Genomic DNA, 26,084 nt, shown 5'->3' on the forward strand with positions numbered 1-26,084 from the left:
TGACTCTCCAATGTAGATGAAGAAATATATATATACTGCAGGTCGGGTTACTCTAAAGGATCATTGAAGATTTCTGATTTTAATATAATCATTAATTATTCGTCTCAGCAATTCCACCTATCCCTACAGTTGGTATGATTTTTTGTGCATAACATAAAGTGTTGTATCTATATACATTATTACTGCATATTTCATATTTATGATGTAATGCTCTATGGCTGTTGATTCATATGTAAATCAGTAAATAGGAATCTGATTAAATATATTCTGTAGTTGGTTTATTATATGTCAAATATGTTCCTGCATATTTTCTCAATGTCTACCAGTATATTGCATATATTCTGAACATTTCCAGCCATGATAGAGGGAGAGATGGTTACAAGTAGGGTAACAGTGTTGGGGTTACCTTCTAGGCATGCCACCTCATGGTATAGACCGGGGAGTCCCATGAGGCCAAAGGGGAACAGAGGGTACTGCCTTTGGGCCTGTAAAGGATAGACTTCCTGGGCACCCTATTGTGATGGCCCTCATGCTCTCTATCATGTTGATTGAATGTGTTAATCATGAGACATAGGAGATAGGGGTGACAAGATTAAGGAAAAGAGTGATAGCATATCTCACTAGGTATTCCACCTCATATGTGTTGAACATTTTGTCATTAATGTCAAAGGATATTTGTCAAGGTTTCTAAACAGTGAATTGGAGTGTAATGTTGAGCTACATGGTTGCTTGCTTGAGCTACCTAGTTGCCTAGATAAGCAAAAGCTACTTGCCAGCTTACTTGAGCTGCTTGCATGTCTACTTCACCTGGCTATCCGTCTACCTCAGCATGCTACTTGTCTGCTTGTTTGTGCCAAATGTAAGAACATATGCCACATCATATTTGAATTGTCAAAGGAGCTGTTGATATGTTTTGTTACAATGTAACTATCTTATGGCATAAGCTAAACAAGGAGATTAACCATTAATTGAAACAACTCAAACAATTAGTTCGGCTAGACTAGGTTCGAATCCGAGGGGAACTGCTAATTCTAAGTTCGAAGGGAAATTCATCAAGTCTATTCGTCTTCCTTCCACAAACTAGCGAATGTGATAAGCAACGTCCTTTTGGAAGCTTTTCACAATGCCTTCCAAAGACAGAGTTGCCTATTTTTACAATGGAGAATGTGCATTTTACTCTGCTGAAATCTCTTACATCTGGCATCTACCTGAAAGAGAATTTTCTGCGCAATATATCTACGGTTGGGAAGATGTATCTTTTGTAACTGTTCTCTGCTTTAGAAAGCATCATTTCTTCTGCAGCCGTTTTTTTTAATATGTCGATGATTGCTCTGTGGATGTGTGTTGCGTTAATCATTATTGAAATGATTTTGTGTAAAAAAAAACGTTTTGGAGTTACAAAGGAGTCAGACTGTATCAAACAGCCAAGCGTATGAATCTCATCGACTTCTCAGGCACTTTCGTGTTAAGCAGTGGGTGTTTGTTTTTGGTTGGAGCCTGGGGGTGAAGATTTTGGAAGCAAAGATTATTGTTATTATAACAGATATAAAGAAACGTATCTGCACTGATGTCGTTTTGATTGGTTAATTCACTGATATCGTGATTATCAGATGGCAGAACTGTTTTGTCCTTTGTGGAGTTGAGTCTTATTGGCATAGCATAAATATTCATGCCTTAGGTGCGAGTCTTCCCTTCAGACCACAGTGGAAGTGTCAATCCACTCATTCTTATTTTAGCATGAACCAGTTTAACCTAGGCTTTGCTTTCTAACGTTGTGGTGCGAGAGTTTTATTCACATTGCATCGTGGTTGATGGTGACTAGTGAGGGTCATGACAAAGGAACATCAATTCTTCTCATATCTGTGCAGCTTCTTTAAAGGTCTCTTAGAAAATTCAAAAGATTTGAACGACTCGTGCGATTTGTTCTTGGCACAGTATTCCTAGTATATGCATGAGATTCTGGTGAGAGTAATTCTAAAGTTAGTGGGAGGAACCAAATCTCAATTAAGACATTGGAAATGGTAATAGTTGGGAGCCATTAATACAGCGTGAAGCCGAGTTTATATACGGCTATTATATTGAAGAGGAGTAGAATGGCAGATTATGAGCAGCTTTCATTACTATGATTGTGGTCATTATCTATCGGGCCTGTGTAGTGCTGAATCAGGGGCTTGTAGAGGGATTGCGGGCATTTAGACTGGAAAAGATTTCTGGATGTGGCTACTTGCTGTATTGTTTGGAAGGTGCTATGTATTTTGACATGCTATAATTCCATATGTATTTATAGCTTACAATTCCAGAGAATTTTCAGCATAGTGGAGGACTTCTTATGCTAACTGCGTTAAGAAGGGACAGGTCGTGTCTAAAGATGTGAAAAGTTTTGACAGCACTCTGCTTAATTGGAAGATTGATCAGAATCTCTTATTGGGTTGACTGTAAACGAAGTGTGGTTTGAATACCTTGTGATAAGAAGTTATATAGTGTGTCCTGGCATTAGAATGATCAATATTATATAGTTCAACAAAGTCTGTTGCAGATTTCTGCAAATTAATTTCTTCAGTCTGATTATTACTGGAGTTGGTGCTTCAAGGGGAGTTGGTGCTCTCTGTGGGTTGGTGCGGGTTGGTGCTCATATCTGTCTTTTGGGTTGGTGCCCATTTGTTAATAAAAAGCTTTTCAAGTGCCGTGGTCTACTCGAAAGGGTTTTCCACATGAAAAATTTGTGTTCTTGTATTCATGCCTTCTTTATGTAGTTTATTGTATGAGGTTTCTAGTATTGAAAGATTTTAGAATACTGATTTACTCTTCTATGCCCTCTATGACTGAACTCTCAAGCATAATTTAATCTTGTAATTCGGCCTATGTCTTACATATGTATGATTGGTGTTTCCTAATTAATAGATCTATTTAATGAAATATGATTATTGTATATTTTCTAACTTGCAGGGTTTCAGTGAAAGTATCAGGTATCTCTAACCCCTATCCCACTTCAGTTAGGGCAATTGGGTATCTCTAATTTGGGGACATTCCAAGGGAAAAGCATCAAATTTGTATTGATAATTTGATACACAGCAATTTTACTATCTGAATTATTCTTGTGTTTCAAATACAAAAAAATGTTGAGGGTAGTTGAAAGGAATATACAAAGTGTAAATTGTTATAATATATTAACCAGTAATAAATAAAAGTATGGGTGAATATGCTTGTAAATCATCCCACTAATTAATTAGAATAAAAGTATTTATCCCATGTGCAGGGAAGTGGTAATGGGAGGTAGTTGAGTGTTATATATCATATGCAAAAGAGTCGTGAGAATACGAAGAGCATTGTATGTGTTTGGATTTCATATGGGAGATAAAATGTAGGTGGCTTCTTCCAACAAGAAGCATTGTATGGTGTTGCCCTACCTCAAGGGTTTAATCTATTTCTAAGTATGGTGGAGTTTATTTCTATTATTTATGTAGGTTTGTAACAAAAATAATAACAACTGAGAAAGATATATGTTCCATAGTCAACAATGAAATAATTATTAAAAAGGCTACTTTGTAAACACTGGAGTAAAAAATGGACAAGATAAAGTACATTGCTGTATTAAAATTCAAAAAATAGCCGAGGCAATTAAAAATAGAAGTAGAGGAAGACTTCAAAGAAAAACTTGGGTTCCACATGATGTTATGAATAAGTACCTATTGAAGCTGATGATCTTGTACACCAGATTATTTATTTCTACTTACTAACAAAAATATGGGATATTTGAGATGAATAGTATGGCATGTGACAGAAATCAAGATATTTTGCTCTTTTGATATAAAAAAAAGTAAATGACTTCTGGGGAAACTAGCAACATAAAGTATGCATCCAGTGCTTGTCCTGATTCAAGCACCAATGGAATAAAAAATATTTATCGCATAACGACTCAAATAAGAAATCAAGCATATACTAGTTGCAATGCCATGTTTCTTATGAATCCTGCAATACACAGCAAGTCAACAAAGTCATGCTGCGCCTTAAAAAAAAAAATTCTGCCACATATCCATTTGTTGAATGAAGGTTAAAAGGCATCAGGTCAAATTGAGAATGACTTGGTCCGGATTCACTTCTAATAAGGTAAGAAAACAACCACAATGTGCAAACAATGGATTACTGGTTATTGCTTAGCACTCCATAGATATTTTGCAATGAGGCAATAACATTAGTGTAATAAAAAACGACCATCAAATTGATATATTTACAAATATAGATTAAGAATGTTATGCAATGTCTTGCATGGCCACATTTGCATGTTCCTCGTGTCATCTGCATAAGCGACATAGCAGACCAACCAAAAATATACAAGCCTAGTCCCTAAAATAGGATCCTTAATCTAATTATATGCTACTAACAGTAAAAAAGAAAGACAGAGCAGAATAAGACATTCATTTCACCGATTTGAGAAAAAGAAAGGAAAAATTCTATGAAATTTCAAAAATAAAATGACATTATTTCTATCAATGAAATTTATGGCAAGGACCTTCCTTTTTCTATTCTCATTTTTTCTTTTTTTCCTTTTTCTAAGCAAAAGGCCAAAGGCCTGACCCTTTAAATCTTATCATTTTTTCTTGTGATGGAAGTAAAATGCCAAACAAAAGAGGGTTGGGTGATGAAGTCAAAAGCACATTATAAGTATTGTTGAGAATATGAGTACCATGAAAGCAGCTTATCAGAAAAAACCTCCACAATGCTGAAACTCCCGTAAACTGCAACATTGCACAGAAAATTAGTGTTATATATCTCTTGCACGCACCTATCTATCATCTGGATGAGACCAGCAATAAATAATGAGCTACCATTTGTTACAAATTAAACTTCAAAGTGGGCTCGAACAGGTACATCCATTGTCACAAATTTTCAACAATCTATTTACTAAGAGAACATAATTTGAGATCAAAAAAGAAAAGAACATGAATTACATGTATATAACTTAAAAAGGAAACTAAGTGCGTGCAATAAAAGCATGATAATGGAAAATGGAAGAAAAACCTTCTTGACTAATTAAGTGAAGTTGAAAAACTTGAGGAAAACCAATTAGAACTCTCAAGATGAGCAAAGCATATATCATAGCAAACATGTTACAGCATGAAAGGAAAGCTTTTGTATAAAATTGTGTAGAAGATTTTTCTTCAACATTTCAAGTCACACTCCATAATGCTCCTCAAGGTGAGGTAAAATGTGATACGGATGATCGGTCACAAAGTGTTTAATATTAAATCTCTTACATAGTTTTAGCCAAAACAAAAGAATTATTTTCATCTAATTCATGATAAAAAATTTATGTTGTTAAGATACAGCATGACTTTGGCAATGATAAAAAAAAAATTGTTGTTAAGATACAGCATGACTTTTGCAATAAAGAGGATTTCATTGAAGTTCAAAATATTTATTATTACCCTATACTGTTTACAAAATCCCTCTTAGTATACCCATAACAAACAAGATTCCTTCAACAAACCATATCCATTGTGTTTCAATTCAAAAAAAAAATGTGTAAAAGAAAAAAGGCTAACTATGCCAGTCTCCTGACAGAAAACAACATTAATAAACAAATGAATCTTTACTATTTTGACAAGAGAAAGACAAAAAAAAACTTAAGTTGATATAATCACAATCATAGATGCAAGACTCGCAGAGTACTTGCCGAGTCTTGAAAAACTCTTTGCTCGACGAGTATTTACACCCAAAACTCACACAAAAACTCACAAAGTTTATGGGAAAAAATCATCGAGTTTTTGGCGAGTTTTTCACAAAAACTCAGCGAGTCTTTGACAAAGACTCCGCTGCATAAAAAAAGAGGCCCCAACACATCAAAAAATTATCTTTTTTTTTCTTCAAGTCAGTCTTTGTCTTTTTATCAAAAAATATACATGAAATATAAAATTTAAGTATAACTTTAAGTTATATTTCATGTATATATGAGCAAGATGTTTGAGAGTGGTTTCAGATCTCTAGAAGTTATAATGCAAATTCTAGGTTTTAGAAGATCTTATAAACTTTCAGACAGTCAAATTTCAATAATCAGCAGGCTCCTATCAGCATTCTCTCACTCTCTCTATCTCACTCACTTTATCTGCCCTGAATTCTAGACCTATCTATCTCCCTATCACTCTTCCTTTATCCCCTCTCTCTACTGCTCTCTATCTCACTTCTTTTCTCTCTCCCCCATTAGCACCCTTTGAAGAGTGCAACCCTTCATTATTTCTGCCCTTTGAAAGAGACAGAACCTTTCACAATCAGATCTGCACTTCTTATTTAAATTAGATCTGCACTTCTGATTCCCAAATTATCCCCCCCTCAAATGAGTTCTCTTCTCCCTTTTATACCTCATATTTGGGGAGTCACAACTTATCATTTTATACCTTTTCTGACCATTCATTACCTTTAATCAAATTTTAATTATATGTAATTATATTCATTTATATTTTAATTTAATTTTTATATTTATATCTTAATTTTATTATTATTATTTATTATTAAATTATATTTCAAAGTGGGGGAAATTGAACTCTACCTGTTATGAGAAATGGTTTCTCTTTTATCGATTGGTTAGATTCTTATTTGGATGATATATTCATTGAAGTTTCCTACTTAAAAAGTTTGCAACAATAAAATGTTCTTTTCCTTTTATCCTACTAGAATGCGACAATGTTTAGTGTAGTTGTTTTGCGGTCATACAAAGTTTTCAAAGTTTGTTATGATAGTGCAGTCTCTATGATTAAACATTCTTTGATATTAATAATAATTTGGAATGTAGTGTTGTTAGTAACATTTTACCCTCTACTCACATCATACAACAAGACTAGAGGTCTAGTCAAATATCATTTAACCGTTTTATTGTTAATTAGCAACAGTTTTATCAACTTTGTACAGAACTTACCAAAAAATCATTTAGTAGCAAAGCTTATTACATGCTACACTACATTCTGCTATTTTAGACAAACTTTTCATTTGGACATTTCATGGGCTAAACTCTCTATTTTATTTGCTCTCTATGTCTCTATGCTAAGGAAATGCCTATAAAATTCAAAAACAAGTTGTTTTTGTCCCTTTTTCAACATTTTTTAATGGTTTTTTTAATCTGATCTTTTCCCATTTAAATCCCATTTTTTTCAAAAAATCTTTGTACTTTTAGTTTGTCGAATTTTTCCCCAAAAGATTTATTCCCCATTTTTTGTGTGTGCAAGTTCAAATTGTTAAGTTTTCTGATCAGATTAGGTAACACAATAATTCACACAAATGCACAGATATTACCCTGGGAAAACCTTCCTCTTAAAGGTGAAAAACCCAGCAATTAAATATGACTTTAATATTTCAAATGTGTCAAGAGATTTTACAAAGGATTTGGCTTCACTCTTGAAGCTATATATATTAACAATATAATACGGGGAAATATCTGATCTGCAATAAGGAATAGGTATTCCTTTGTTGATCCTCAACCTGGTGTAGATTGTCTTCTTCAATCATACTCTATCAATGAACTATTATATATGTCTTCAATCTGCTATGCAATCTCCATGAGATGTATGCTGAGTGATATACAATTTCCACGAACTGTCTGCTGTGAATAATCTGATAATCACCGACTATCTACTTTCTGTTCGTTGGATAAGAATACGAACCTTCATAAATATACCCGTTTGAGAGAGCCTTCAACCATCGCAACTCTTCAAATGTCAGTTTCCAATCACACGTTTTGCATTGGTTAAGTTTAATTACACATCGGTTTATTAATCACGACTCTTGAAGGTTGACGGGATTTATGTGACTCAATATATTTAATGAATATGCAAATCGTGTTTTACTTCAATCATTTTATATTAAACTATTTAATTTGTCTAAGGCCGATGGGCCAATTAGGCAAATTAGTTATGTCCTTTAGTTAAGAAGGATATCGACCGAAGCTATTTCATCAACACAAATCTGATAACAGGATGTTACAGGAGTGCAGAGAAGACAGTGAGAGACATTCCCTGATTTTGAACAAGCAGTAGCACCTAGACTAGGGGTCCAGAACCCTTGTCTGACACCTTTTGGCTTAATTTTGGAGAGACAAACCTACAGGACCTCCTAAATACGAATCTGCATCTTTCTAATTGCATAGACACCCTCAAACTAGCACACCCAGCACCCATGTTCATCACTTTCAGGCTCAGTTTTCTTCCTTTTTGTGTGCTCTTTCTAGTTCTGGCCTTCTATGTTTGTTTTTGGCTCTGTAATTTGCTGTTATTGCTGAAAGTTACCATTTTCCTCATTAAATCTATATCATGCATACATTCATCTCAATTTTCATTTCACATTCTGAAAAAGGGAACACAGATCCAAGTGGTCAGCTCTCCTCCAAGACTATATGTAATGTCCCCGATATAATTAAATAATATTATTTATTGTATGGCCCTAAATTTAATCTGTCGGGCCCCCTTTTTTATTTTATTAGTTAAGTTATGTTTGTGTCGGCCCATTTGTAACCCTTCGAGAAGTTTCCCGGATCCCATATTTATGGCCGAGTCTGTCATAGTTGTAGGATGCGAATTTGGTATTTTCAATTTGTTTGTGCGAATTCCCGTCGGAGTTCAACTTGTCTGTCATTTCGGAGGTGAGAGATCCTCCCTACTTGGCATCCGCAGTTTCGGTGGGAGTTCTCCTCACCCTATTCTACTTCTGTTCCGGTTCTGTGTAATCTGTTGTGCGATAATTATCAATATGATTTCTCTTTGCATGTGCAAATCTTCATCTAAGTCTCGTGTCTGGAATAATAATTTCATTTCTTTGTACGAACTGAGCGTTTGGAGGGCTCGAGGCGGAACTTGGCGGATATTCACTCACCGTACGGCCAGTACCGTACATCCTACCTACACGACCACATTCACTCACCGTACGACCGAACATCAACCGTACGACCAAAGCAAACATACCCCGTACACCCCAAACACCCACCGTACGGTCGAGGCAACATACCACCGTACACCCCCTTCACCGTACGACCTGCATTCTTCCCACCGTATGACCTGCTTGGCACCATCGTACGGCCTGTTTCGCCCACCGTACGACCCCTCACTCCACCGTACGGTCTTCACACTATACGCCCCCCCCTCTTCTTACCACCGTACGGTCTATCCACCGTACGCCCTTCCTCTGCCAGCTCGACAGTCTTTGCTAGTTCACCCACTTAGATGAAGATTCGCACATGCAAAGAGAAATTATATTGATAATTATCGCACAACAAATTACACAGAACCGGAACAAAAGTAGACTAGGGTGAGGAGAACTCCCACCGAAACTGCAGATGCCAAGTAGGGAGGATCTCTCACCTCCGAAATGACAGACAAACTGAACTCCAACAGGAATTCGCACAAACAAAGTGAAAATACCAAATTCGCATCCTACAACTATGATAGACTCGGCCATAAATATGGGATCCGGGAAACTTCCCGAAGGGTTACAAACGGGCCGACACAAACATAACTTAACTAATAAAATAAAAAAGGGGGCCCAACAGATTAAATTTAGGACCATACAATAATTAATATTATTTAATTATATCAGGGACATTACAAATCCTCGCCGCCCAAAGATTGCTTGCCCTTAAGCAATCCATCATTAAATGGTTTGCCCACTACAGAGATCCAGGGTCCCAAACCAAGTACGCACACGGATAGCCATATCTGAAATCTCTATGCCGCAACATGACCACGTGCCCACACATGGAAGTACGTGAGAAGAGTAAACCTCCCTCCAACTTCCACTGCTCCACTCTAATATAGACGTTGCCATGCCTGGAGTCGTCAGGATCCCACTGAAACGAATCATCAAACGCATCGATGCCCGAATCCCAAGCTATCATTCCATCATGCCAAGCAATCATTTTCCCATGGTGGTCTAGAATCTCGAAACTCATCTACAAAAAGTTCTTCTCATGTAGATGCTGCTCTTCCTGAAAAGTAACTCTCATGTCTGTCACATGTTCTTCATACCACTGTGGTGTTCTAGAATCCCTGTCACTCACTATCTTCTGCGGAAGATTATGCAGGCAGAATACCTCACAGAAGAACCACTCGACCACTTGGGCTGCTTGGTATCCGGTGGAGATGGAAAAGGAATGGGCATACTTGGTCAAACGATCTGCCACGACGAAGATGCAATCCTTTCTTTGCACTAGGGGAATTTCAGTAATGAAATCCATCAAGATGCTATCCCATTTTTGGTCAGGGATTGGCAATGGTTGCAGCAGTCCAGTGGGTAAGGTGTTCTCAGATTTGTTTGGCTGACAAGTGGAGCATTCACGCAAGTACTGCAGAACGTCATTCTTAAGGCCCTTCCAAGAAAATTTGTCTCGGATTTGTCTGTAGATCTTCAAATATTCCGGGTGGCTGGCCAGGGGAGACTCGTGCATTTCTTTTAGAAGTCTTTCCTCCATCTTGGACTCGGGTACCAAATAGATTTTGTCCTTGTAGTAAATGATGTCGTCAACCACCTTGTATCTGTCATCCTACACTTGACCATCCATCAGCTCACACGCGTATGCATTCTTGGAGTATTCAACCAACAAATGTTCCTTCCAAGCCGCTGAAATCTGGGATAGAGAACATATGGCAAGCCTTCTAGCGAGGATTTGGCAAAGCTCTTGCTGACTTCTTAACTCCTTCAACGCATCTATCAATCCTTCATTTGATGTCATGATTCACTCGACAGGCTGGCAGGATCACCAACTCTGATACCACTGTAATGTTCCCTGATCGTACAGTGAACTAGCAAAGACTGTTGAACTGGCAGAGGAAGGGCATACGGTGGATAGACTGTACGATGGTAAGAAGAGGGGGGCCGTACAGTGTGAAGACCGTACGGTGGAGTGAGGGGTCGTACGGTGGGCGAAACAGGTCGTACGGTGGTATGAGCAGGTCGTACAATGGTGCCAAGCAGGTCATACGATGGGAAGAATGCAGGTCGTACGGTGAAGGGGATGTGCGGTGGTATGTTGCCTCGACTGTACGGTGGGTGTTTGGGGTGTACGGGGTATGTCTACTTTGACTGTACGATTGATGTTCGGTCGTACGGTGAGTGAATGTGGTCGTGCAGGTAGGATGTACGGTACTGGTTGTACGGTGAGTGAATATCTGCCAAGTTCCGCCTCGAGCCCTCCAAACGCTCAATTCGTACAAAGAAATGAAATTATTATTCCAGACACGAGACTTAGATGAAGATTCGCACATGCAAAGAGAAATCATATTGATAATTATCGCACAACAGATCACACAAAACCGGAACAGAAGCAGACTAGGGTGAGGAGAACTCCCACCAAAACTGCGGATGCCAAGTAGGGAGGATCTCTCACCTCCGAAATGACAGACAAGTTGAACTCCAACAGGAATTCGCACAAACAAAGTGAAAATACCAAATTCGCATCCTACAACTATGACAGACTCGGCCATAAATATGGGATCCGGGAAACTTCCCGAAGGGTTACAAACGGGCCGACACAAACATAACTTAACTAATAAAATAAAAAAGGGGGCCTGACAGATTAAATTTAGGGCCATACAATAAATAATATTATTTAATTATATCGGGGACATTACACTATAGTTGAACCTAATTATGTTCCCCAATGATTTGTGTGGACAATTGAGATCTTAGTTTGCATCTATAGGCTAGGATCCCATTTTCCACCACTTCACTTGCAAAACCATTTGTAGTGGCTGAATTCTTCCAGCAAATGTAAGCCATTTGTTGGTCCATCACACTAACTTAGCTAGCTGTTTATAATTGTGTCTTGTAACATGTGTTTAATACAGATGCAAAAGCATATGGATTTCAAAGAATTGATGTTGTTCAATTAATCAAGGATACAAAGCTCCTTTAAATAGAGTTACAAAGATGATGTTTCTAAAAGAAACAATCATTAACTAGAGGCGAAGTTAGAAACACAACTTAAATGACCATTAATAACACAGAGAGAAAGATATTATTCTAATACCCTCCCTTAATGGTCGTCATTCTAACTACCAAGAGAAATAACAGAGAAGGTTGCCCCCTTCTTCTCAGAACACGTTGCAACAGAAGACACGAGCCTGCCACTGACTCTGCCACTTGAGATGAGTCTGCCACCAACCCTCCCAGAAACTGCAGAACCTCTGAAGATACCCAAAACAACACCAACCATCCAACCTAATGTTGGAGAACTATCCCTCCTTGTAACTAGAGACACACCATGAACAGCTCTCACGATTTTGAGGAAAAAATCGGCAAACCCTCCAAACTATTGCAGATGAACAAGATGCCCGAAAATAGACTGCAAACAAGAGAGTAGTGCAAAGGTTCGCACAACAACTCCAAGTGCAACTAAAAACAGAGTGCAGCAAAGTACAATTTTTGAGGAAAAAATCATAAACCCTCCCATGATTTTTTTCAGGGACAAAATATTTAAAAACCCACAGATAATTTTTGAGGAAAAAATTATATAACCCACAGATTTTTTTAAGGGAAAAAAATATTAAAACCCATCAAAAAAATTTAGGTAAAAAAATATTAAAAAACGAAACCAAAGAAGCATTAATCGTTTGGGGAATTAATCAGCAAACCAAAAGTATAAGATTTTTTGAAAAAATCGGCAAAAAATCGAGAAAAAAATAGATATACAAAAAAATGTAAAAAATTTGAAGTAGAACAGTCAAACTATTTTTTTTTTGTATTTAAGGGCATTTCAATAGTATAGAGATATTATAAGCAAATAAAAATAATAAATATATACATTTTTATAACCTAAGAACAAGAATTAAAAAAGTGTAATTATAATATAGTTATTTTATATAATATTTAACAAATTAATAATATAATAAGAAATAATAAATATAAATTACAAGATTATATATTATATAATATTAATATGTTAATTTGAATTAATAATATAATATTAATAATTAGTTATTATATTATAAATAAATATAATATGGTTATCTTATATACAATTTAATAAATTAATAATATAATAAGAAATAAATAATATAAATTACAAGATTATATATTATATAATATTAATATGTTAATTTGAATTAACAATATAATATTAATAATTAGTTATTATACTATAAATATAATCTATTCTGAACATATTTAATAATCATATATTATTAAACATTTTTATTTATTATAAACTAAATTACAAAATATATAATATTAAACTATTAATCTATTACAATGTATATTTAATATTTTAAACATTTAATAAACATTATAAATTAAATTATGTATATTATAATAGTTATATTAGTAAATTAAAATTATTAATTCTAATTAACAAATAATTTTTTTAAAACCTAAAACTATTAAAAATAAATCTATTTGAAACAATTAAATCGTATGTTAAAATCAGTTAAATAAATAAAAAATACTATTCCTGGAAGACCTTATAAATAAATTAAAAAAAAAACTATTACCGCTGGAAAAATAAACTTGGATTTTTCCTTCACTTTGATTTTGCATTATCTCTTATCGCACTTGTTTTCAGTTCGGTCCATAGAGTATGTCGCGCTTTCATCCAAAAAGAAGTCACGATCACCCTTTTCTCAGCTTCTGAGGTGGAGCCGAGCAGAACATGCGAGTGCCCTAGGTGACAACTTTCGTTTTCACACAAATAGCAGATTAACAGCATATTTGCGCATTTTCGCGAGCATTTTAGGGTTTTTGCAGGCTGTTTAGGGATATCTGATATGTTTGCGGTTTTTTTCCAGATTTATTAGAACCCTAACCCTACCCGAAATCGACCTATTTTCGCAGGTTGCGTTAGGATTTATGTCAGTTTTTTTGCCGGCAGATCTTTGCGATTTTTAGACGCGATTTAAATGCGATTTTATAGGGTTTTAGTCACGATTAATCGGCCAAAATCATTGACTATCAGTCAACAACTTCTCGCGATTTATATGGGGAAAAAATTGGCAAACCTGGCGATCCATGATTATTCGCGATTAATCGCGACTCAATGTCGATTATTGCTTCTTTGATTACGAAACAAACATCGATGCCCATAAGCCATCTTCATGCTTTTCAAGGCACGAAAAACGAGATACTGAGAAGATGTTGAATGCACAAAACCCGAGGTATGAAGATCAATGCACTGAGACAAGTATAGGCACAAATTCCAAGGCAAATTTGTTGGCATGAAATTTGAGGCACCCAAAAAAATCTGAGACCAACCCAAAAAAGATCTCGAAAAACCCACCAAGAATCTAAAATCAAAATGCAGATATGACGGCTCAAAAATCAAGGCAAGGAAAATGATGCACCCAAAAAAATTTGACGACGACCCAGTTGAGGTCTCAAAAAACCCACCAAAAATTTGCATCCAAAATAAAATTTCGACTTGAACTGAAGGGTCCAAACCCTAGTCGAAGATTGCAGAAACCCTAGGCGGCCATGAATGAACCAAATCGAGCAAAAACACATGGAGATAGATGTGAATCAAGGGAAAAGACACGCAACGCAATTTGCAGCAAAAAATCCACGAACTAGAAGCAAATCACTTCGAAAAACTTTTGAAATGTTTCCTAAAAAATTCCTTTCGAAAATTTTTTAGAATAGCTAAAAAACTCAAAAATTATCTCTCCTCTGATACCATAATACAGATGCAAAAGCATATGGATTTCAAAGAATCGATGTTGTTCAATTAATCAAAGTGACAAAGTTCCTTTAAATAGAGTTTCAAAGACGATGTTTCTAAAAGAAACAATCATTAACTAGAGGCGAAGTTAGAAACAACTTAACTGACATTTAAAAACACAAAGAGAGATATTATTCTACTAATTAACTCAGATACCGGTTCTCCCCTATTTTGGCTGGGTCCTGGTCCTGGTCCGTGCCCGGTCCTGGTCCTGGTCCGGTTCGCTCTGGGTCCCACCCAGGTCCTGCCCAGGCGGCTGGGTTCCCTGTGGGTCCTGCATGGCAGGACCCACAGGGAACCCAGCCGCCTGGGCAGGACCAGGGTGGGACCCAGGGCGAACCCAGGAGGACCCGGGTGAACCAAGGAGGACCCGGGTGAACCCAAGCCCGTGGGTTCCCAAAAACGGGGCCCACGGGTTAGCAAGCATTTAAAAACAATAAAAAAACAATATTTTTAATCATATTCATAATTTGTAAAAAAGATAATATTCAAGTTTCAAGTTTCAAAATGTGAAAATGTCATGACACAATAAAGTATAAAGTAAAACATTCAAATTACAAGCCATCTATGGGATTTAAATTCCATATTCATCTTCATCTGAAGCATCCAACCCAAGCCATTAATTCAGAATATTTATTGGCATTGGCAATTATGGATTTATGATTTATTGATTTATGATTTATCTGTTATCATCTATGTATCATTGTATGGGAAAGTTACATTGTATGTTTGATGTTTCATATTTGTATGTTTGAACTGTGAACATATATAATTTTGATGTTTGAAGTTTGAACATATATATATATATATATTAAAAAAAATTAAAATATATATATATATATATATATATATGTACGGACGAACCCGTACCCGTACCCAAAAAAAAAAAAATTTTGCCGAATCCGCGAACCCGTACCCGAATCCGAACCCGAATCCGAACCGGAACCGGTAACTTAGCTAATTAAGAGTGAGTTATTATAACCATGAAACAAAACAAACACGATGATCTGAAACATAAATTGAAAATGAATCTTCATAGTCACTTATTCATTGCTTGCCATTGTTCACAATTAAACCACTTAAAGAGGGACAAGGTGAATCTGACAAATAACAAAAGTAGAAGCTGTGGAATCAGGTGATCAACATGATATCTAAAACAACGTATTCCAACTAGTAAAGACTTGAGAGTTAATGAACAATAGTAAATTATTATAGGTAAAGGTAGCTTTTTAGGTCACCAACAAGCAAGATGCAAATCTGATGCATGAGGACTCCATTGTAGAACCCACAAGGAGATGTTTTTCCTATTTATTTTATATATTATTCAAAAATTTGTTCTACTGGATTTTGAACCCTTGCCCAAGCTTAATAGTAAACTTTATACTTTCCAATCAACAACACCCAAAGCCCAATATGTATGAACATAAATTCTTAATTTTGAATATGCAAAAGGGCAAGAAAACTAATGCTAGAACCACATCCATAAAGTATACTGCCATGAAGAGAAGGAAAACAAAAAAACTACAGTATGCTTTGAGAGTCCCCCAGCTTAATTGTTTAAGTTAAATATATCTGGATACATCTGGACTCTGGGAGAAAAAGGATAAAATACAGATGTATCCAGATACATAACTTCAAAAACATACTATTTTCAGATATAACATCAACAACCTCAAGGAAATTTGGAAAGTTTATAATTGAGTCCGACAGACTCGGCATGTAATAAAAGAAGCAGAAGAATGCTCAAAGCATGATTGTACTTAAAGAAGAAAGAAAATATGAAACAAAGTACATTTTTATAATCTTATGCAATTAAACAAAATATTTGTTTCCTTAGCAAAGTGTGCAATCCCAAGGACAGGTGGCTAGCAAATACCTGCCCAGTAAATCAACCACTGATCCTGATCTTCCTTATTTTTGCTCTCAATGGCTTTAAATGTAGAGTAGACAGGGAAACATATTCCTACAGAACAGCTATACCATGAAACGTAGATGAGTGCCCCTTAACAAATAATATGCATTCACATGCCTCCAACAGTAAATTGAACACAAAAAAAAAAGACAACAAATCATCTGCTTAGTCTTCTATTCAAGAACACTGACATATAATACAGATATTAGAATTACTAAATTTTAAATAAAAACATAGAAACAGATCATTCCAAATTGCAGTATTCTTATCTCATGATGTAGGTTACAACAGTTCAAGATCTAAGATAGGACATCAATAAATTCAAACAATCACATAGAACTTCAAGATTTAAATCTCCACTGTAAGTCTGTAACTATGGCTTTGGTAGTTGATTAAAAACTTCTGATTTCAACATCAAATTTAAATATTAACTTAGGAATACTACAAAGCTAAAAACATGCAAAAAGTAAAATCATCTTATTTTAACTTTATACCGAACATAATCCTAAGAGAAACCTTAGAAACCTACAACACTGACTAAATTTTTACATGAGTGGATCTTTGTCTTCATTGTTCTTCTAATCATTACTTCTCCACTGTAATGTCCCCATTTTAGCAGACATGATTTTTGGATGATTAGCCTATCATTCTGACCCTCGTAGACTAATGAGTATGGATAGAGGGTCTCCCAAGGCTTGTATCATCTCCAGAGTTCAGTGTGTTTCGATCTGGCTTTCGTTTGGTATCATTTGGACTTCATTTGCTATACTTACTATTGATAGTAAGTTTGAGATGTTAGAGATGGACCCCTACTATTTTTAGTAAAGGGGTATGGTCATATGTAGCTTCATCATGTCAACTCCCAATTTAGACGGCGTTCAAAAAGTGTTGAGTATTAATGGAGATATTAATGTTTATTTCGTTTAAATAAACATTAATGTTTTGAGCTTATATTATTAAGTTATAATATAATTTTATATTATAACTTAAGTAAAGGTCCAAGTATCATTAAAGGGGACCATTTAATTAATTAATTGTGGCTCTTTTATCAAGGTGAAATATTAAATGACAAAGTGAAAATATTATATCATTAAATGTCATTTAATATCATTAATGGATTTAATGCCTTATTGGAGAAAATCGAACCTTCATGGGAAATATATATAAGGCTTTTGAAAAGAAGAGAAGGGAGATTTGATCATTGTTATTTTTGATGAGAAGACTTGTCTCTTGGCTTTGGAGAAGAAGTTGGGGTTTCTGCAGCTTGTCCAAAGTATCGGCATTGGAGAACGTGAAGACTTCATTGCATCAGCAATCTGAGGGTGTGAGATATTCATCTGAAGTTGCTCCTAGGGTTGGCTTCATCCAAAAGTTGACATTATGCTGATTGGAGATTTATTTTAAGATTTATTGGCATAGCTGAGGGCATATGTATATGGCAGACTGAGAACATCATACAGAGGGTTTATTTGCTGCTACAGTGTCATGAACAGTGCACGAACAGTGCGTGAACAGTAGTTCGAATTCTATAGAAGGGAATTTAGAAAGGTGAACAGCTATATATATTTGACAAGGGCTTTGCGTATGAGGAGAATCAAACCAATATATCAAGGTAGCCATTGAAATTCTAGGTTTTCTATCTATGGTCATTGTATTAGAAAATCATTACTTCGTTGCATCATTTTCTATTATGATTATATCATGAAATACTTGGAGGTTGCATATGTTTAATGGAGATATAAGTTGCATATTCCACAATCATGGTGACATTCAACATTGATCAGCCACTTAGCTTTCATGCCAACTGTTTGCTTAAAGGCCTAATGGCTGTAGGTGTACTTTGGGATGCATGACAAGTGTTTGTCTTAATGTCTACTAGCTGTACTAGTTAATTTCAGTCATTACATGTGTGTGTAAAGGTCTAAAACAGCTAGCATATCATTTCTATAACAACTTTGCATTGTTAGAAGCTTTCCATAACTTCATTTGCAGCCTACAAACCCAAAGAAGACAAATAAAGAATTCGCCACAGCGGCTTCAAACATTGTATGCCAAGTGTTTGATAATATTCCTTGAGCCTATAATCAGCATTTTGAGGACAGATTTGGCAAGGGATACTACATCCACTCACTTTTATAAGAGGTCAAAGCAGATTCAATGCAGTCAATAGAAAAGTGGAACAGCTCAATTGATTGATGGCAGCAGTGTTTTCCAATCATGTAGTTGGAGACTTGACAACAGAAAAGCCAGACCTGGTGAAACTCCTGAGAGAATGAATGTAATAGAGGCCATTGTCACCATCCATGATTGTACAAAATGCCAAAAATCATTTTAAAAATTTTGGTTTTTTTTTACCTCCAAAAAACTGTGATGTCTAGGTTTTGGTTGGATCTATTCAGATTCATTTGGGGTTTGCCAAGGTTCATATAGGACAAACCCTAGACCTCATGCCACCCCTTTTGTGCTTTCCTGGCAGCACCAAACTGGATCCTGGACGAAGTTCATATCTGACCCACGTCCGGGGCCTCTGCTCAACAAACCAGCATAATTGCAGAAAAGAACTGTGGTAAAAAGAACCATTGGATAAAAAAACTAACTAATATCTAAAATACACTACAATAATGATAAGAAGGGGTAAAAACAAAGTGATTAAACACCAGAAATATAATCCAAGTACAAGTACAAATAAACATGTGGATGACCCCTCAATGAAACAAAGCCAAAGGCCTACCAATAATATCTTTAATCTTTTCTGTAAAGGCACTTCCGTTTGAGAAAATGTTGCTTACAAAATCAACCAAAACAAAAGGTTATTAAATACTAAACTCTATAAGAGCTCAAAAAGAAAGACAGGTTCTATCAGGTTGAAACTTAAAAACACAAAGACAAAGAGTAAAATAAATGGGGATCATCTACATTTACTAAACAAGGGCCATGGTTATCTGTCCGAACATCAACCCTTGCCTAAGAGATACAAAATTTCACTTAAGCAAATATTTTTCATGATAAAAATTAGTAGAAAGTTTATTCAGAAGTAATCAGGGGAGCTTCCATCATTTGACAGCCTGTGCAAACACAAAAAGGTAAATTACTTTTCTCATAGTAAGAAATTCACCCTTTTCTTTTCGGTCCTATTGACCATCAGCTGATAATGTTGATTGTAATTTCATTTCTATAAATTCTTTTTATAAGGTGGCAACCTCTCCCCAAGACCGGAATCATTTAGTAATATCTCGTGGTCATCTTCACTGTTCCCTTACTATGGAATTTTAGCAGATTAATAAAAAAACTTGTGATAGTCTTAAGAATCAGATATCCATACAATCTGCTGAAAGACTTTTAAACAAACCATTACAAGCCTATTCCCACTTCTCAAAATATCTCAAATTGACTGATAGACTCAAAAGACAGGATTGATACTAATTTGTGAATGCAAATTGTTGTTAGTTAAATTCAACTGACTACAAATAGACCTAACATTAGTTATGCAACTGCCATGGTATCCACATTTATGAGTGCTTCATTTATCTACCATTGTATATATTCAGTGTTCCACGGGGACGCGCCCCCCCCCCCCTTTTGGCCATGTCTTCGAGACGGGGACGTCTCCGGGATGGGGGGACGGGGACGCGATGTCCCCCACTGTCCCGCCACCGCCACCCAAGCGCCACCGGAGACGGGGAGACATCTCCGCATCTCCCAGAGAGACATGCAAACGCCTCCACATCTCCTTGGGAGACGCCCAAACGTCTCCTGTCGCCCCCACGTATATGCAATGTTTAAAATTAAAATTTTAAAAAAATGACTTTTTTGGGGGTTAAGAGGTAAACCTTAATTGGACATGGGCCAATAGAAAAATAACACCCGACGCCTTTAGAAAATAATAAAGGCGCAAGCGGCGCTGCCCCCAAACCCCCGTTGAAAAATATAGGGGGAAACCGCGCCGATAAAAGTAGGGAAAATCTAACCTCCGAGTCTGATTAGGCTCCATATAACAACACAACTTAGAAATCTTGGTATTTAGATTTAATATTTCAAATTTCCTATAGTCTCATTTGAGATGTAATTCTTCTACTGTAATACTGTCAAACATCTTTTCAAAACTAGTTTTTCAAGTACTATATGTATATGTATAACTATATCAGCACCACCACCCCGCCACCCCCCCCACCGCCATCCCCAAACTTAGGCCCTTGGTCCCCCCGTCCCATCCCCACGTCCCCGCATCCCCAACGACCGTGGAACACTATATATATTAGAATAATTAATTCTTTTAGTCAATTACCTTTTTAGTTGTTCTATTAATGGTCATTTAGTTCGTCATTTAGCTTTTTAGTTCATTTAGTCTTTTGAGTGCAACTATTGCTTCTTTTATAAGAACACATAGTTTGCTTTCTAGATTTTAGCTTTTAAGAATTATTTAGCGTTTTAATCTTTTTAGCTTCATGTTGAAGCTTTAGTTTAACAGTTCGTTCTCTTTAGAACACCATCTTGTAATTCCTTTATATATGTTGTATATTCGTAATTAATATCATTCAATTATTTTTCATGGTATCAGAGCGGGCCGATGGGATTTTTTAGAGTTTGGCGAATTTTTTAATAAAAGTTCGTGGAGGCTACCTAGAAATAATTTCCAGAATTTTATTTTAAGAATTTTTTTTCATATGCTATTTTCAGTTCGTGGGCATTTGATTCAAGTTTTTTTCGAAAAAGAATTCTAAAGGCGGATTTCATCTGAGCGCGAGGGTTTATTTGGCCGTTTTTGAAAAAACGTGGGTCTGTGGCCGCATTTTTTTCCTCTTTTGCAACCCAGCTTTTATGTTTTCATCGCACGATTTTTTTCTCATGATTTTTCCTCGTGTTTTTCTGTTAGGATTTTTGCTCGAAATTTTCTCGCGCAGCGCAGTTTCTACACATTTTTCCCATGGCAACACATTTTTTTTGGGCGGCGGCACGACTATCCATTGGTTGTTTCGCGATTTTTCCGATGCCGTGTTTTTTCACGGCCTTCTATGGACACAACGGCAGTTGTCATCTATGTTTTAGGTAGTGCTGATTTTGTTGCAGTTTTTGCCCGCGATGTTTTGCGGGTGCTCTCCCACTTAAGGAGAACAACGGGGGAGCCTTTCCTTTGTTCATTCATATTCTTATAAGAGTAGGTGAGACGAGGGGGGGTTACTATATAGAAGATAGATCAAGTTGTTCATTTGTTCTTAGGTACGTGAAGTGACTTCTAACCTAATTAAGTACGAGGGAAGAGAGAATAAATTGACAATGAGACTCCAACTTTATTAGGCGGCGTATAGATATATGGAATCGTCCGATGATGCGATGATTCAGCAGTTTAGGTTTTAGGGTTTAGGGTTCTCTCTACAGATTTTCTAGTGTTCCGAGCATGATTTTTCGGATTTCGTGCCTCTGCAACTTGCGCGACTTTCTTTTTTCTATGACCTGCACTGCAATTTTTTCGTGTTTAACCCTCGTTCGGCTCGTGGGATGGCACCCTCAATCTAGGGTTTTATGGTTTTTTCATTTTGTTCCTAAAAAATATTTCAGGTTTTAATATTTTTTTCCCTTACAAAACAATATTCTAGGTTTTCTGGTTTTTTTGCCATAAAAAATCAAAAGAGGGCTTTCACAACTTTCTCCTCAAAAAATATTTCTAGGTTTTCACGATTTTTTTAGGGTTTGACAATTTTTTCCTCAAAATCATGCTTTGTTGCAGTCAGTTTTGGGTCGCACTTGGAGTTGTTGGGGCGAACATCTACAACCGTGGTATCTTGTAGTATGTATTGGTGTTGCTGGAGCAAACAGTGCTCAATACTCTTCTGCAAAAAATTTTGCATTTTTTTGCTAAAATCGTGTTTGTTGCTCTTTGGAGGGTTTGCCGATTTTTCCTCAAAATCATGGTTTCAAGCTCAATAATTTACATGCAGCAGTTCTATAATTCGCATGTGAGGGTTACATTAGTCGGACGAAATCAGCTATTCTTGGCCATTAACACTTTGTAGATCCTGGGAGGGTCTCCGCAACAGTAGAGTGTTCTTGCGTTTGTGACCAAAAGACCTGCAGTGTCTTTTGTCGAGTACTTAGTTGATATAATGACCATTAAGGGAGGGTATTAGAATAATTAATTATTTTAGTCAATTGCCTTTTCAGTTGTTCTATTAATGGTCATTTAGTTCGTCATTTAGCTTTTTAGATCATTTAGTCTTTAAGTCCAACTATTGCTTCTTTTATAAGAACGCATAGTTTGCTTTTTAGATTTTAGCTTTTTAGATTTATTTAGTGTTTTAAGCTTTTTAGTTTCATGTTGAAGCTTTAGTTTAACGGTTCATTCTTTTTAGAATATCGTCTCATAATTCCTTTATATACGTTGTATATTCATAATTAATATCATTCAATTATTTTTCAGTATAGCTATGTTTATGCATTGACATGTGAAAGGAACTAAGAAATTTGGCACTTTTCCATAGAGTTGATAAACTTAAAGTGTTTCACAGGCTCAAACTGAGCTGGAAACATTGACAAAGTAGGAAACAAGCTAAAGTTTCTATTTTCTACTAAATATAAAGTGGTAGTTCCAAGTTTCCAACTATTCACGAGGCAGTTTGTTCTTCATCATTGTCAAGTTCCCTATATATTGTTGGAAGATAATCAAACTGCAATTCAACCATTGAAGAATTTACTGTTACCTACTAGAATGAAGCAAGTGAGGTTTTTCATCATTTCTTTCAGGAGTATACACAACGTAAAGTTATTGAAATGGTTGAAAATTTCTGTTAATATTCATTGATATTCTTGCTGAAAATTCTATCATGATCGGTCATATGTTTAATGAAATAAACCCGCTTATGCAAAAAGAAATTGGAACAAATTTTATTAATGTCAATGCTAACTTTTCATTGTATTAAACTAAACATTCATCCCAGGAATACAGTAACAATTTCACAATTCAAACTCAGCTTATATTGCTTGCCAAAAATCAGCAGCTTAAATATTAATCAGAGTAGGAATAGCATTGCATAACTTGATCGTCAAGCCCAACCTATAACCTCTATTAGGAACAGAAGGTAATCATCAACATATAGATCTATCACAGACTTATTTCCCAGAAGGGCTGGCAGTGGCATGATATTGTTCAAGGCTTGCATTCCCAAGCACAAGCAACAATTTGTCTGGAATTGCCTTCTCTCTACACTGCTCGGAAACTTTCTAGCTCTATCCATAAGTTGCCTTTCCTTGTTCGAATGTCTTGTGTTAAAGGCACTCCTATATCTCCTCCCATGAATGAAACTCCAGACCTACGACTTAACTGTGTGATGTCCCCTTCTAGTTGACATCTATCAGTTGAGTAGATTAGCCTATCACTGACCCTCATAGGTTGATGAGGTTGGTTAGAGGGTCCTCCAGAGTTTGGTTTGTCATCTTCAGAGCGAGCACTCCAGGTTTGGTTTTTGTTTGAGGTCTCCAGGACTCCGTTTGAGATACTTTCTATTTTTAGCAGTCCTGCTATTTATAGCCAATGGGTTGGACAGGGACGTGTATTTTGTACACTATCAAACACAGAATAAAATACCTAAAGGTACCTTATCCTCTCTTGAATAAAGCCTCTGATTGCTGAAGATATAGCGGAAAAGGATCAATCAGGATGACTCGAAGGTTCTTCGTTGTAGGATCTCTATGTGTGGATAAGCTCCAGTGGTATGATGTGATTTGCTGGAATCACAAGGGGACTTACATTTGATGATTGAACGTCTGATCTGCTTTGAATATTGCTGGAACACAGGATTTTACTAGCTTTGATTTGAAAAAAAGGAAAAAGGACAAGGGCGAAGAGAGGATCTAATCCTAATACTAAGAATGTAGGAGCAATGAATGATCTTTGATGAAATTCTAACTAAGTCTTGTTTTGACATCACAGGACCATCTCCACAAGGCTAGTGCGATCTTCGAAGGAAAGATTTATGATGTTCAAATCATCACTACAAGCATAAACACCATCAGGTTGATGCATATCAATGAAGAAGCGACAAATTGAAGTTGAGCTTAAGCTGAACGATTCCAGTTGACTACGCAAGGCAAGTCTGCAATCAACAAACTGCTAGTAGTATGGATATACGAATTTCACCATCAATCAAGCACATTTCTTCCACTCATCTAATAACATGAAATCAAATATGAGAAGTATAAAGACCATGCAAATTGTCGAATCAACCCATAAATTTCACCATTTCTTCAATGAAGTTACAAGTCTTTTACAACAACATCTTGGCAACAATCTTTGCCTTCTCTCTCTACTCTACTCTAATTGCTATTCTATCAACTAGCTAATCACCTTCTAACTACTCTCTATTCACTAACTCTATTCTATTTTCTTCCTATTCTATCTATCTGCTTCCATCTGCCTTTACAAATGAAATGCCAGGGCTTATATAGTGCCCTCAATACAATTCGACGGCTTAGATCAATTTGAGATCAATGGCCAAGATTCAACAATGAAAACCCTAATTAGGGTTTGTTACAACCATTACATAACATTTAATGCTTGACCAATGATAAAATTACATTTTATTGGACCCATGTCTTCTCTGGAAAAATTGACCCATGGATAGCTGGGGTAGGTACATCGAAGTTTGTGCCACCTTCCATGAGTTAGGTACATTGAATCTGGACATGCTGAGGTGGACCACACTAACTGGAGAAGTGATGACTAGGATGCCACCTTGTTTGACACTTGTAACTTGGTAGATATTCGATTTGATATTGTTGAGAAGCTAGCTTTAATTAATTCATTTGGAACTATCTGCTTCTTCAACGAACCCTTTGCTTTGACTTCTTTTGTCTCTGATGTGCAGGATGATGATGTACCTCGCCTTGGAATGCAGGATTGGAGAAGTCGCCCTTGATGACGTTAGTCCAAAGAAGGCCGTCCTTGCCGATGCTAGACTGGAGGAGGTCGCCCTTGTCCTTGCTTGATCTTCTTGGAGGAGACCGTCCTTGATTTGGCTTGATTTTCCAACTTCCGGGATCTCCATTTGATACCTACACAAAATATTAAAGTTAGTCTTTTGAGCATCAAACCTCAAAGCATGAAATTTAAGACCTTTCAAAGGTAAAACTTAAGATATTAATTCGAAAAAAGTCGTGATAAATCAAGAATTACACATTTTCAAATTAATAATGAATGGAATTTGGATCTTCAAGACTTAGATTTTACAAAATTGCAATGGGATCACAATAAGTCTTGAATAAGAACTTCAAAAATGATTCTTCATACCTCCTCCTTTGAGTGTTTAACTTACAAAACCTTGGCAAAAGAAGGAAGAGGACCGGATTTTGTTGGGCAAGCTTAGATTATAGTCCTCCCTTGGATGAATTACGCCTCCTTTAGCCTTCAAAAGAGCTCCACCTTCCACTAGCTTCTTCAAAATCTAGAAATTCGCCTTCAAATGCCTTCAAAATCTGGAAATTATCCTCCAATCTAGC

General features: G+C 36.2%; 1 protein-coding gene across 1 annotated transcript in view; it reads right to left on the minus strand.

The window, feature by feature from the left end:
- LOC131064919 (HVA22-like protein k) overlaps positions 1 to 26,084 on the minus strand; it is a 145,968-nt gene that overhangs the window by 62,745 nt on the left and 57,139 nt on the right. Inside the window, exons 3-4 of the mRNA XM_057999248.2 lie at positions 16,560 to 16,657; positions 4,685 to 4,736 (exon numbers count right to left, since the gene is read on the minus strand). Coding sequence (XP_057855231.1) covers positions 4,685 to 4,736; positions 16,560 to 16,657 — 150 coding nt within the window. The remainder of the gene's footprint in view (positions 1 to 4,684; positions 4,737 to 16,559; positions 16,658 to 26,084) is intronic.

This window comes from Cryptomeria japonica, chromosome 3, assembly GCF_030272615.1.
Source record: "Cryptomeria japonica chromosome 3, Sugi_1.0, whole genome shotgun sequence".
NCBI classification, from domain to species: domain Eukaryota; kingdom Viridiplantae; phylum Streptophyta; class Pinopsida; order Cupressales; family Cupressaceae; genus Cryptomeria; species Cryptomeria japonica.